The sequence below is a fragment of the Theropithecus gelada genome, chromosome 20 (genome assembly GCF_003255815.1).
Source record: "Theropithecus gelada isolate Dixy chromosome 20, Tgel_1.0, whole genome shotgun sequence".
NCBI lineage: Eukaryota > Metazoa > Chordata > Mammalia > Primates > Cercopithecidae > Theropithecus > Theropithecus gelada.
In genome coordinates this window covers 13647052-13660909 of record NC_037688.1, presented here as the reverse complement: position 1 = coordinate 13660909, position 13858 = coordinate 13647052, and the positions used below count along the sequence as shown (strand labels likewise).

The 13858-nt window shown below is 44.9% G+C and overlaps 1 protein-coding gene across 1 annotated transcript in view; it reads left to right on the top strand.

Annotated features, from left to right (window-relative positions):
• The window catches only part of LOC112614716 (liver carboxylesterase 1-like), a 68526-nt gene extending 54928 nt beyond the window's left edge, over nt 1-13598 (top strand). Inside the window, 7 exon segments of the mRNA XM_025371426.1 lie at nt 341-491; nt 2972-3076; nt 6803-6871; nt 10002-10071; nt 12671-12743; nt 12829-12995; nt 13411-13598. Of these exon segments, the coding sequence (XP_025227211.1) occupies nt 341-491; nt 2972-3076; nt 6803-6871; nt 10002-10071; nt 12671-12743; nt 12829-12995; nt 13411-13598 (823 nt within the window).
• The last annotated feature ends 260 nt before the right edge of the window (nt 13599-13858 follow it).

Sequence of the window (13858 nt, the reverse complement as noted above, 5' to 3'; positions counted from 1 at the left end):
ACTCTCAGGATCGGATTCTTGGATTCCAGACCAGCCTGGGCAACATAGGATTCATGGATTGGGATTCATGGATTCTGAGAAGCCCAAGAATACTTGAAATTGCACCTACAATATTGTATGTGCATTTCTTCTCAGGTGCATAGCTTTCATCAAATTCTCAAAGAAATCCAAATCCCAGCAAAGTGTGAGAACTGAGCCCAGTTTCCCCAGCTCCTCCAGGCCTCTGACTCTCAGTCCCCTCCCCACTGATGCCTGCCCACAACCTCTGCTGAGAACTTCCAGGACTGTGGGTAACACACCATGGCTGACTGAGAATTCTCACCCTGCCTCTTGTCCTCAGCACATGGGATCAGCACGCGCCGGGGAACTGGGCCTTCAAGGACCAGGTGGCTTCTCTGTCTTGGGTCCAGAACATCGAGTTCTTTGGTGGGGACCCCAGCTCTGTGACCATCTTTGGCGAGTCCGCGGGAGCCATAAGTGTTTCAAGCCTTGTGAGTTCTTTGCTTTGTGAATTGAATGAATGTCAGTGCAGGAGGTTCCAAAAATGATGATGAGTCACTGGCATTTGATTGGTGCCTTCATGTTGAGCAAACACTTTAATACACATTGTCTTCTTCAAGCCTCACACACACATTATGAGTTAGGGGCTCAGTCTAATTTCACAGACAAGACAGTGTCATTGGGAAAGTTTAAACAAATCATCTAAGGTCACGGAGTGAGTAATAATTTGAGGAAAAATCCCTTGTATTTGTAGAGGAGAAACCCTAGCATTCAATTACCAGAGTGGTAATTACTTGTTTAATAGGAAACTCAGCTAAGGCATTAAATGCCAAAAGATGCATATAAATATTTTATTTTAATTGAAACTATAAAATGTAAATTCCCTCACCAACAATTTGATACAGGGCCTTATGTTTGCAGAGTTGGTCTGCTGACTCGAGTTCCAATGTGGATTATCTTGCATAAACCACCTGCAAAATTCGCTGTCCTCAAATTGCAGTTTCGGTTTCTTTACAGTGGGTGCAAACTTAAGGATGCCTGCAAAGTCGCCTGATTTTAGTGCATTTGGGATTTTTATACTTTTCCTGTAAATATTTTACTTCTTTCTTGTCCACACAAAATTTGACAGCAATATATATATATATATCTGTCTCTCTCTCTATATATATATATATATGTATATCTGTATAGTATATATATACACATACACACACACACATGGATTTTTGGTTTGTTTTGTTTTGAGATGGAGTTTCACTCTTGTTGCCCAGGCTGGACTGCAATGGCGCAATCTAGGCTCACGACAACCTCCGCCTCCCAGGTTCAAGCAATTCTCCTGCCTCAGCCCCCTGAGTAGCTGGGATTACAGGCATGTTCCACCATGCCTGGCTAATTTTGTATTTTTAGTAGAGACGGGGTTTCTTCATGTTGGTCAGGCTGGTCTCAACCTCCTGACCTCAGGTGATCCACCTGCCTTGTCTTCCCAAAGTACTGGGATTACAGGCATGAGCCACCGTGCCTGGTGACAGCAATATATTTTTTTGAGACAGGTCTCACTCTGTTGTGCAGGCTGGCAAGCAGTGGGGTGATCATAGTTCATTGCAGCCCAAACTCCTGGTCACAAGCAATCGTCCTGCCTCAGCCTCCCAAGGAGCTAGGACTACAGGCATGCGCCACCTCGCCCAGCTGCCCAGCTAATTTTTTTTTTTTAGAGATGAGGTCTAGCTATATTGCCCACAATGGTCTTGAACTTCTGGGCTCAAGTGATCCTCTTGTTTTGACTTCCCAAAGTGCTGGGATTATAGGCGTGAGTCACAATGCCTGGCCCGATGCAATATTTTTTACTATCTTTTATCAAGAATTTTTTTCCAGACATAATTTGATTTTCTTTTTACACATACAGTTCATTTGTTCTCATGATATTTCATTGATTATGTAATTACAATAACAAGTGCAAATGACAAAACGGGTTTGGAAGTGAACAAACCTGATTCTTGCCAAGAAACTGGTGAGAAGAGAAATGCACAGAGGTGCTAGAAAAAGGCCCACTGGCTCAGTGGTCAGCATTTCCTTGGCATCAGTTGGCAAGTTAATTGCAGCAATCAGTGACATGGTGGTGAGTTAAGAAAGCTTCTGCTGAATAGCACTTGACAATATCTGTGGTCTTTTTACATCTTCAAAATTACCTTCTAAGGTGGATTATATTAACCTAATTTTTCATATATGATAACAGCCATTATTTCATGAGCAAAATTGGACCAGACCCTGTGTGGAGAGTTCTATGTTTATTCCTTCTTCTGCTTTTCACAACAGTTTTGTGATACGGGCTCAATTTTTACTCCAGCTTTACAGGGGAGTGACCAGATACTTAGAAATATTAAGCAACTTGGCGGGGTGCAGTGACTCATGCCTGTAATCCCAGCACTTTGGGAGGCTGAGGTGGGCAGATCACGAGGTCAGGAGATTGAGATTATTCTGACCAACATGGTGAAACCCCATCTCTACTAAAAATACAAAAATTAGCTGGGCATGTTGGCACGCCCCTGTAGTCCCAGGTACTCTGGAGGCTGAGGCAGGAGAATCACTTGAACCTGGGTGTTGGAGGTTGCAGTGAGCTGAGATCACACCACTGCACTCTAGCCTGGCCACAGAGTGAGACTCCATCTCAAAAAAAAAAAAAAAGAAATATTAAGCAACTTGCCTGAGGTTAACTAGCTAGGAAGTGAAGGAGCTAGAAATCACATGTCTGAATATTTGACATCAAAGTCCATAAAGAACCAGGGTCTCAGAGAGGTTAAGTAAGTTGCCCAAACCTTCACAGCTAGTCCTTTAACCCCCAAACCAGGGCTTTTGCCCTCTAAGCTTAGAGCTTTTAAGGAGGCTTCCTGGGAAGGTTTCTTTGAAGAGGAGTGAATGGTATGTGTGTCGCTGGGGAGTAACCTTTCCTGGGTCTTCTGTGTTCTCTCTCCAGATACTGTCTCCCATGGCCGAAGGCTTATTCCACAAAGCCATCATGGAGAGTGGGGCGGCCATCATCCCTTACCTGAAGGCCCATGATTATGAGAAGAGTGAGGACGTATGTATACTGTTAACACCTTGCCAGCTTCCTCTCCTCAGTTAGCAGAGAATGTGTTCAGGCCCCTTCTTACCATGTGTTTGGCTTTCCTTAGTGACCATGCCCAAGGAACCTCATGCTGGCCCAAGGTAAACCTTATTCCTCCATGAAATGTCTGGTTCAACAGGAAATGGAACTAGCTACACAATGCCACACCACTGGTGTGCACAAGTGTGTGTGTATGTGTGTTATGGTTCTTACATCTTACCCCTTATTCTTTGCTTGTGATATATAACTCAGTGCCCTGTATCCTATACAGCTCTTCTGTGCCTACGCTACTCTGCTGGGAATGGATACCCAGGGCATTGTGTTAAGAAAGATTCAGAGGCTGTTTCCAGCTCAGTGGGAAGTAACCCTGTGACTGATTAGTGTTGTCTGGCTTGGGATTATAAGGGGCATCTATCACACGATATTTCTCATCTGTCTCTTGTCTTAATTATCTACTAGATCGTGAGGCCCTAGAGACCAGGATCTCTCTGTCCTTCATGCCCCCAGCATAATACTTGGTATATATCAGGCAGCCATAAATGTTCTGAATGAATGAGTTAACGAATGAGCTGTTTCATTCAATGCACATTAATTAAGCAGTGGGCTGTTGAGCCATCTCTTGAGTATTAATCATTTTTGTGGTAAATTTTCTTAAACATCTTACAGAAAGTAACAGTATATACCAAGAGCAGTAACATAGAGTTATAAAGTTATAAAAAAATACCCTCAATAAACAGAAATATTGATTTTGATAACATTCTCCATAAAACTATTTTCAGTTTGGGCATATATTTATTCATTTGACACGCATCACTGGTTGCCCACTGTTTTCCCTGCTCTGTTAGAGCTTTGGGACTTATCAGTGGAGAAAGCACATCCTAAACTTGAGGGCAATCTAATCTTTTTATCACCTATCCTTGGATACGATTAAATCCTGGAATCCATGGATAGGTTTGGGAAGTGGTCCCACAATTGTGCCAGACTCCACATGCTTGCACGTTTTCCCAGGGAGAGGGTCTGTGACTTTGATAGGATTCTCAGAGTATCCATGACTCCCAGAAGATTAAGAACCATCACTTTCAGGGAGCGAGTTCTACAAATATGGAAGGTTCAGTGACAAGGAAAGCAGGTGTTCAGCAATGGGCCAGGCATGGAAGGTGCGGAACACTGAGCTTATAGGAGATTGGATGAGGAAGGGGTTTCTGGGGAGTGCAATGCCCTGAAAGGACATCGTGGAGGGAAGGACATAGGCCTTATAGAATGAGGAGGATTGGTATAGAGGCAGGAAAAAAGACAGGTAGGACATTCCAGGCTGTGTGTGGGCCTGGGGCTTGGGCAGGGCTGACAAGCTAAGAATCTGATCTGGAGCCCTGCCTCTACTGACAATGAAGGAGCTTGCAAAGCTGCTCCTCACTCTTGGTGTTTCTGTCTTCATTTAGCACCTCAGGATTGGGCTTCTAGACTCCGGAGGGGCCAAGTACCAATGCAGCCAAGCTCATAGGACTGATCTCTTTGTGACCATGAACCTTGATTCCATTCCATGGTCACAGACTGGCAAACTCCCATCCCCAGCTGTGGTGTTCACTAAAGATGACAAGGAGAGCCAGGCAAGAGAGTGAGGGTGATGCAGTGGCAACCTGTCCACCATGTGCACCTTCCATTATAGGGGCGTGGGGCTAGGCAGGGGTAGCAGGATGGACTCATATATGGAGGACAAACCTGTGTCTGATTGGAGGGCATTTTCCAGCTTCAATTTTCCTAGATGCTTCCAATATCATGCTCTAACCTGGCCCTTCTCTGCAAAATAGCTGTAGGTGGTTGCACATTTTTGTGGGAACAATGCGTCAGACTCTGAGGACCTGCTGAGGCGCCTGAGGACAAAATCCTTCTGACCCTCATCCAGGTGAGGACAGACAGGACAGTTTTGGAGGGAGACTTGCCCTTTGAATGGAGAGATGAACAAATCCTACGCCTCTGTTATTTATTTGGATTTGGAACACAGAAAAGAGGAGGATTGGGGATACTTGGTAACAGCTGTAAAAAAAATAAGTAGGGGTATAGAACCCTTGTAGGTAATTTAAGAACATTGTTGGGGCAGGGGTGCCACTTAGCCTGGAGAAGATTCAGCAAAGTACAAGGCTTGTCTCTAAGTCCCTGAAAGCATCTCACTGGAGAGAGGGACCACACTTGTTACACATGCTTCCAGAAGCTGAAGTCAAAATCAGGAGCTGGAAGTTCTATTAGGAAGTCATTTTAGTTCTGCATAACTGAAAACTTTTCAAGACCTCAGTTGTCTGGAAAATGACTGGGCTCCTTTAGAAGATGGTGAGATGCCCACCTCTCCAGGTATTCAAGCAAAATCTAGCTGACCTCTGACAAACTTTCAATCAGTGACAGATAATTGGACCCGGTAATCTTTATGTCCCTTCCAATCTTGAGAGCCTTTGATGACAGTCTTTGAATGAACAAGATCGTTATCTTTCAGATTTCAACATTTGCTAGTTATGAGGTGTGTACCGAATGTCCGCTCTAAGCCATGCTAGACTCAGTGAAATGGAGAGTAAGTCCTGGACTTGATGTTGTGTCAAACTCTTTCATGTGCTCCTTTCTACCCAAATTCCAAAACAGAAACCTAAGGAAACCATGATTAGGGCTGAGTGTTGCTTTCTGAGACCCAAAATATATCCAGGCATGTCCAAGACACTGTCGCTCAGGGAGACACTTGAGGAAGATGTTCACACCAACCCCTACAGTCCTGCCACTCCATCTACCATAGTTTTTCCCTTTGCATTTGGCCAGTAGTTCTGAAAGTTGAATATGCATCAGGATCACTTGGAGGACCAGCTACAAGAAGGTTCCTTGGCTACACCCCAACCCCAGAGTTTCTTACTGAGGAGCCTGAAGTGGGCCTGAGAATGTGCATTTATAACAAGTTCCCAGATGATGCTGATGCTGCTGGTCTAGGAACCACACTTTGAGAATCTCTGGGCTAAGCTGTATTAGTCTCTTCTCAAGCTGCTAATAAAGACATACCTGAGACTGGGTAATTTATAAAGGAAAGAGGTTTAATAAACTCACAGTTTCACATGGCTAGGGAGGCCTCACAATCATGGTAGAGGCTGAAGGAAGAGCAAAGGCACATCTTACATGGTGGTGGGCAAAAAAAAAAAAAGCTTGTGCAGAGGAGCTTGCTTTATAAAACCATCAGATACCATAAGATTTATTCACTATCAGGCAAATAGCATGGGAAAGGCCTGCCCCATGATTCAATTACCTCTCACCGGGTCCCTCCCACAACATGTGGGAATTACGGGAGCTGTAATTTGAGATTTGGGTGGGGACACAGCCATATCATATCACAGGCCACTGTTTTTCTTGGTAGATATTATTATTATTCCCATTTAGCAGATGAGAAAATAAGACACAGACAAGTTTAGCCCCCTGGCCCAAGTACGTGGCAAAGCTGCCAGGGACTGATATATTGAGCTGGGCCCATAGTGTTTGTTTTTACTTTTTAAGTGCATTTAAACCAGTGCTAGACTATGTTGGCTTTGCTTGGTCAGGATTTGGGACAGCAGATTTTGTGAACAGAAATTGCTGATGATTTTTTTTTCTTCCTTATTGCAGAAAACAAAGCCTTTCACTCTAGTGGTTGATGGTGCTTTCTTTCCTAATGAGCCTCTATGTCTATTGTCTCAGAAAGCATTTAAAGCAATTCCTTCCATCATCGGAGTCAATAACCCTGAGTGTGGCTTCCCGCTGCCTATGGTAAGAATTCTGGCTGTCCATGCTGCCACTCTCTCAAACCATGATGCAGCTCTTGGCTTCAACAGTTGGGCATTTCCACAGATGACAACAGGTGTTTTAAATGCTGAAGCCCACCAGCCAAGCACACAGTGATCACCTTTCCTCTCTCTGAAAGAGTGCAAGTGAGGACCAGTCAAGTCACAACAAGTGTCTGCCTTCCTCCTCATGTGATGAGGCTTAGGGTGGAAGAAACAACTATATAAAAAGGAAAGAGGAGATGGGTCCATTTCGTCTTTGTTCAGACAATGTTATAAATGATCGTTTCCAAAAAATGCAGTTACCACTTCAGAGCTGGCATTCAGATAGGTTTGAAAAACTTCAGTCCTTTAAACTGTTCATGTCCAGCCTTGGTTCTGACATTTTGACATCCGAGAATGCTAAGGTTGTATAAGTTGCAAAATTGTTAAATCATTTTATTTATTCAACAAGTATGTACTGAGCATTTATTAGAGACTTATAAAAACTGAGCATACGAGCTTTCTGGGAGCTTACACTCTGGTGGGGAGAGACAAATGAGACGAGACACGAAGTTGAGAAGATGATTTCAGAGAGTGATAGATGCTATGAAGGACACAAGTGAGGAGAGAAGGTATCCTTAGAGAGGATAACAGGTGGTCAGGAAAGGCTCTTCTAGGGAGAGTTTGTTGAGCTGAGGCCCAGGTGCCGGGAAAGACCCATGATTTTTTGATTCCATGTCTTAGCAAGACTCTTTTCATTGGAAATAAACTTTTCATCTGTGGAAGAGTGGATAGTTCAAATTCCTAATACTGTTGAAGCTCATTTATATAGATTGACCTCCGCATTTTAACCTGGACAAAATAGGGTTAAAAAATAAAGAGGTTCATCAGATTACAAAGCTAGCTGGTGGCTGTCTAGAACCAGAGTCCTGAGTTCATTGAGTTGTGAAAGCATGTTCTACCATTATTAATTTGACCTCCAGGACAATGTTTTGAAGTAGGACTAGGGATTTTTGTCCTCATGTTGCAGACGAGGCCACTGAATCACAGTTCATGGCTTAAGTAAGGCTTTTCAGTGATTTTTTGGGCGTGTGTTAGAAAGAAGAAGGCAGGTGCTAGTGATGACAACCACCACCGTAACTACTGTAACCAGTTCCCCAGTAACTTCCAGTGCCAAGCACAGGCCATCCAAGCAACAACTTGAAAACAGGCGGATTTTCCCTATTTTAAAGAAACTGAGGCTCAGAGCAGCTAAAGCGTCTTTCCAACATCTCCCGGCTAGTAAAGAGACAGTGGTGTATAATTTTTATGTATTTAGGCTCTGCCATTTTAATTTAATTTAATTTAATTTTTGAGTCAGAGTTGTCTTCTGTTGCCGAGATGGAGTGGAGTGGTGTGATCTCGGCTCACTGCAACTTCCACCTCCTAGGTTTGTGATTTTCCTGCCTCAGCCTACTGGGTAGCTGGATTACAGGCACCCACCACCATGCCCAGCTAATTTTTTTTTTTTTTTTTTGGTATTTTCAGTAGAGACAGGGTTTCACCATGTTGGCCAGGCTGGTTTCCAACTCCAGACCTCAAGTGATCCACCTGTTTTGGCCTCCCAAAGTGCTGGGTTTATAGGCGTGGGCCAGTGCCAAGCCTAGGGTCTGCCTTTAAATGCCAAGTTCTCTGCTTACCTGCTGTGTGATATTAGGGGAGTGGCCCACCCTCTCTGAGCCTCCACTCCTTCTTCTGTGAAATAGGGCTCATCTTAGCACCTGCCTCACAGGTGTACATCAAATAACCTGGCATACAGTCAGTGCTCAGTAAATGCTAGATATTGGAGTTATTCAAGTGACAGAATTTGCAGAGCTGAAAAGCCTGTGTGGGTGCTGAAATTCCATGTGAATTTGCAGTTAAACCCATTGCAAGTTGTTAGAGACCACAGGAAATCCCTGAGAAACAAATTCCAGCTCCTTAATGTGCAGAGAAGGTTTTTAGTAGTTAAAATATGCTTGTGGGTAATTTAAATGGCTCTGAGGGTTCCCTGAGATTCCAGGAGACAGGTACGGCCCTAGTATTCATTTAAGTACCCACAGTATCCACCATAGTGATTCATTACCCCAAGATTTTCAGCAGAAAACATACCAAGAAAATTCATTTGCCACGTGGATATTGTTTCTGACACCTCACGTTTTAAAGCTGTAATTTTGCCAGAACATGGTAATTTAACAAATAATCACATGAACTGCTTACTACATACCAAGTACCAATTGTAAGTGCTTTACAAATATCAACTCGCTCAGTTCTCATCACCACCCTCGCAGGAGGTACTTGCTGCAAACTCCGTCTTACAGATGAGGAGCCTGAGGCAGGAAGAGTTGAGTCCCTTGCCAAGTTTTCAGCTGGTGAGGGCAGTGCAGGGAGCCTGTGTTTTCAGCCACCAGCCTCACCGCCACTGCCTGACCTCCCACTGTGGCTTCTCAGAGGCCCCAACCCACAAAGGTCTTGAGAAGGAGAACAACAAACACCAGTTTGGAAATTTTCTGGCTTCTCTTTGAACTTGATGTCCAAGCCAAGTTGGGGCCTCTTAGGCAGTCAGGGCTGCCATAATAAAATACTGTAGACTGGGAGGCTTAAACCACAGACATTTACGTTCTCACAGTTCTAGGGACTGGAAGTCCAAGATCAAGGTGCTGATATCGCTTTGTGTGTCTAAACTTTCTTTTCTCATAAGGACATCAGCCAGATTGGATTAGGGCCCACTCTAACAGCTGCATTTTAACATAATCACCCCTTTAAAAGTACTATCTCCAAATAGTTGCATTCTGAAATGCAGGGGGTTAAGGCTTCAATGTGTGAATTTTGAGGGGGCCACAATTTAGCCCACAATGGGAGCCTTCTCACAAGGTGGGCACTCAGGCCCCACAGGGCTGCAGGTGGAATGACAGGGACCAGTTGCCTTTTATCAAAAGTGAGAAGAAATTAACTATCAGAGCAGGACACTGAGGCCACTTCCACACGTGGCTGCCTGGGCTCGAGGGCTCCTTACCCAGCTTCTCCTGTGAAAGTTGGCTGCCCATGCCCTCAGGGAGATGGGTTTACCTTCTGATGACCAGATGGCTTACAGAGTGCACTGCTTCTCTCCACAGAACGAGGCTCCTGAGATCCTCAGTGGCTCCAAGTCCCTTACCCTCCATCTGATACAAAACATCCTGCTGAGTAATGTGGGAGGCTGCAGTACTCCAGAGACACATGCACTTAACAGATAGCCCTGGGTCACACTCAGGGGGAGCGGCCAGGGGCACAGACACTCCTCACTCACTCAGTCATTCAATAGACCTTTACTAAGCACAGGTGTATTAGTCCACTCTTGCACTGCTATTAAGAAATACCTGAGACTGGGTAATTTATACAGAAAAGAGGCTTAATTAGCTTATGGTGCTGCAGGCTGTACAGGAAGCATGATGCTGGCGTTTGCTCAGCTTCTTGGGAGGCCTTAGGAAACTTACAATCTTGGTGGAAGGTGAAGGGGAAGAAGGCATGTCTTACATGGCCAGAGCAGGAGGAAGGAGAGAGGGATGAGGTGCCACACACTTTTAAACAACCAAATCTTATGAGAGTTCTATCATGAGAATAGCACCAAAGGGATGGTGCTAACCATTCATGAGAAACCACCCCTACGATCCAATCACCTCCCATCAGGACCCGTCTCCAACATTAGGGATTACAATTCAACATGAGATTTGGTGGGGGACACAGGTCCAACTATATCAATAGGCCCATAAACCCAATCCACAATCCCCGACCTGGAAGAGATCCAAAAACCCAGAGGCTTTTTGTAACCCACCCAGCAGCAGAACTGGACCTCAACTGATTTGTGGCTATCAGTCATTTTCATTCCCACACATTTATTCATGTTATTTATCCCACTATTCAGCTGTTTCTCTGTGAATGCCTTAATGTGGGTTTTGGCATGTTGCCCCCACCCCGAGCCTGTGTCATAACATGCAGCATGGGTGTTGTCTTGGGGAGAAGGGTTTGGAGGATTAATGGAGCTTGTCTGGTGATGGAATGGGTGGGAAGAACCAAGAGTCCCAGCTGGGAGCAGAGGGTGTGAAGAGATCAGCTGAGGGTTGGCTGCAGCAGGAGAGAATGCTTTCAGTTGTTGTAAGCTATGTAATCAGGATAGACTTCATCCTAAAGACTGAGAACAAAAGGAAGAAGGACATGATTTGATTTCTATTTTAGGAAAAGCCCTCTGAAACTGGGTACAGTGGCTCACACCTGTAATCCCAACACTTTGGGAGGCCAAGGCAGGAGGATTGCTTGAGCCCAGAAGTTCAAGAATAGCCTGGGCAACACAGGGAGAACTTGTCTCAACAAAAAATAAAAAAATTAGGCAGGCCTGGTCGTATGCATTTGTGGTGCCAGTTACTGGTGAGGCCAAGCAGGAGTATTGTCAATCCTGGGAGTTTGAGGCTGCAGGATCTCGCCACTGTACTCTAGCCTTGGAAACAGAGCGAGAGACTCTGTCTCACCAAAAAAAAAAAATAATAATAATAAAAAAGGAAGGAAAACAGAAAGAAACACTACAGGCAGAGATCCCTCAGGCCCCCCGGTGGAGGGATATTTGACGAGTTGATGAATTGGGACTAAGGTTTGAGAGATATTGATGTTAAAAGTTATACAGTGGATTTCTCAGGTGGACTGGAGATGGCCTCATGGAGAAGATGCTCATTGATCTGATCTTTAGGGAGGGGAACAACTGAGCAGAAGGACATTTCAAGTACAGTGGGAAGTAGGTTGTGTGGGAAAGTGCAAGAGGAATGGAAGGGCATGTGTTTCTCCTAGGCACGGTAGCATGTTAGGGGCTTCTTTTTAAACAGTAAGTAGTTCTCTGATGCAGAAGGCATAGCCTTACCCCAGAACCCTAGGACTTTGCACTCTGACTGTCCTATGGGGACTCACCTGAGTGAGTCTTTTAATAAAAAGAGCAATATGTATAATACGTGTCCAGTCTCCTGCCAGATGTGTAGAAAGGTGTCCGTTTATACCCTGGAACCTGCAGAGCCTGTCTTTGGGAAGGTGCCTCTGAGGCTGGTCACTGGGTGTCTACAGGGAAGAGATGAAAGGGAAACATTTTCATTGAATATTAGATGCTCTTTCTGCATTTTGGATTTTCTACTTTTTAAATAAGGAAATACAAAAATTAATTGTAAAAATGTGTGTGGGAGGACAGAGGCAGAGGAAGAGAGAGAAGGAAAAGAGAGTCGAAAAAGAGAGAGAAGCAAGAGAGAGGGAAGACAGGGAGAGAAGGAACAGAGAGAGAGGGAAGAAAGACAGAAGGGAGAGAGAGGGAGAGAGGAGGAAGAGAGAGAGGGAAGAAGGAGAGAGGGGAGAGAGAGGTAGAGAGAGAAGAAAAAGAGGGAAGAGAGATGGAAGATAGAGATGGGGAGAGAGAAGGAAGAGAGTATGGAGAGAAGGAAGAGAAAGAGAGGGGAAAACAGAGACAGAGAGAGGGAGCAAGCTGGTCTGTGTCCCCAGGGAACCTGCAGCATCATGGGACTGGCTTCAGGAACACGGAGTGGACAGGGAAGATGTGTGTTCAGCTTCCACCATTCGGAAGCCACAATTCCTTGGGTAGGTCCCCATTTCTCTGAGCTTTAGTATCTGCATGTGTAAAATGGGTACTGTGACTTGGTAGGCTTGTAAGGTTCCAGTGGGAGGAGGGGTGTGAAAGGGATTCATCAAATACAAGGCACCCCAGGCATCCTGAGCCTCACCCAGAGCAGTAGCATTTTGTGATTATCTCCTTCAGAAGGAGCCACGGAGGAGGAGAAATTGCTGAGACAGAAGATGATGAAATACTGGGCTACCTTTGCTCGAACTGGGTCAGTGAATCTCCCGGTCTCCCCCATGCCAAGGCCTGGGGTGTGAGGAGGAAAATCTCACCCCTGTTTCTGCTCTCCTTTCCAGGAATCCCAATGGGGACGACCTGCCTCTGTGGCCAGCCTATAATCTGACCGAGCAGTACCTGCAACCAGACTTGAACATGAGCCTCGGACAGAGACTCAAAGAACCGCGGGTGGAGTTTTGGACCAGCACCATCCCCCTGATCCTGTCTGCCTCCGACACGCTCCGCAGTCCTCTTTCCTCCTTAATTTTCCTCTCTCTCCTCCAGCCTTTCTTTTTCTCTTGTGTTCCTTGGGTAGTTATCATTTTATGATTTTGGTTTCCCTTCTCCTCCTTCAATTTTTCCCTGCAATCATTAGCTTCTTTCCAAGTTCAGCTGCTTTCTATGGAGATCTTTGCAGAACAAGCTGCTTTCGCTGGTATTTTATGGACTTAGGTATGATCCTTATGGAATTCTTTTCGACATCAAAAAGTGCAATTTGTCTTGGAAGGTAACAAGATTTCTTTAATAAATTTGGAGGAGGGCTCACCTATTAGTTGTCATAATAATGATTTTATAACTCATATGAAATAAAATCAGAATGTAAAATATGGATAATGGGGCAGAATTTAATTCTGTGCTGATAATGCTCCCCCTGCCCCCAGCACCCACTTTCTATCAGAGAAAGTGTCTGTGCATGTTACCCAAAATGCGAATCCACCACCCCAACCCATGGGGGCTTCAGCGACAAGCCAAGTATGGATGTCTTGGACATCATAGGTTTGAGCTGGGTCTCTTCTCTGGCTCAGAGAGATGTGTGGGTGATGGGGTATCCTCAGCCATGGAAAGCTGACGTCATCCAAAATAAAAAACCTAGAAGTCAAATTCTAGGCATCAAGGGTCAGATCAGCAGTGCCAAGAAGAAATGAAGCTTCTGTGATGGGGTCAAGATGAATCTATCATTCAATAAATCCACACTGGCTGGGTGTGGTGGCTCACGGCTATAATCCCAGCACTTTGGGAGGCTGAGGTGGGTGGATCACTTAAGGTCAGGAGTTCAAGACCAGCTTAGCCAACATGGTGAAACCCCATCTCTACTAAATAATACAAAAA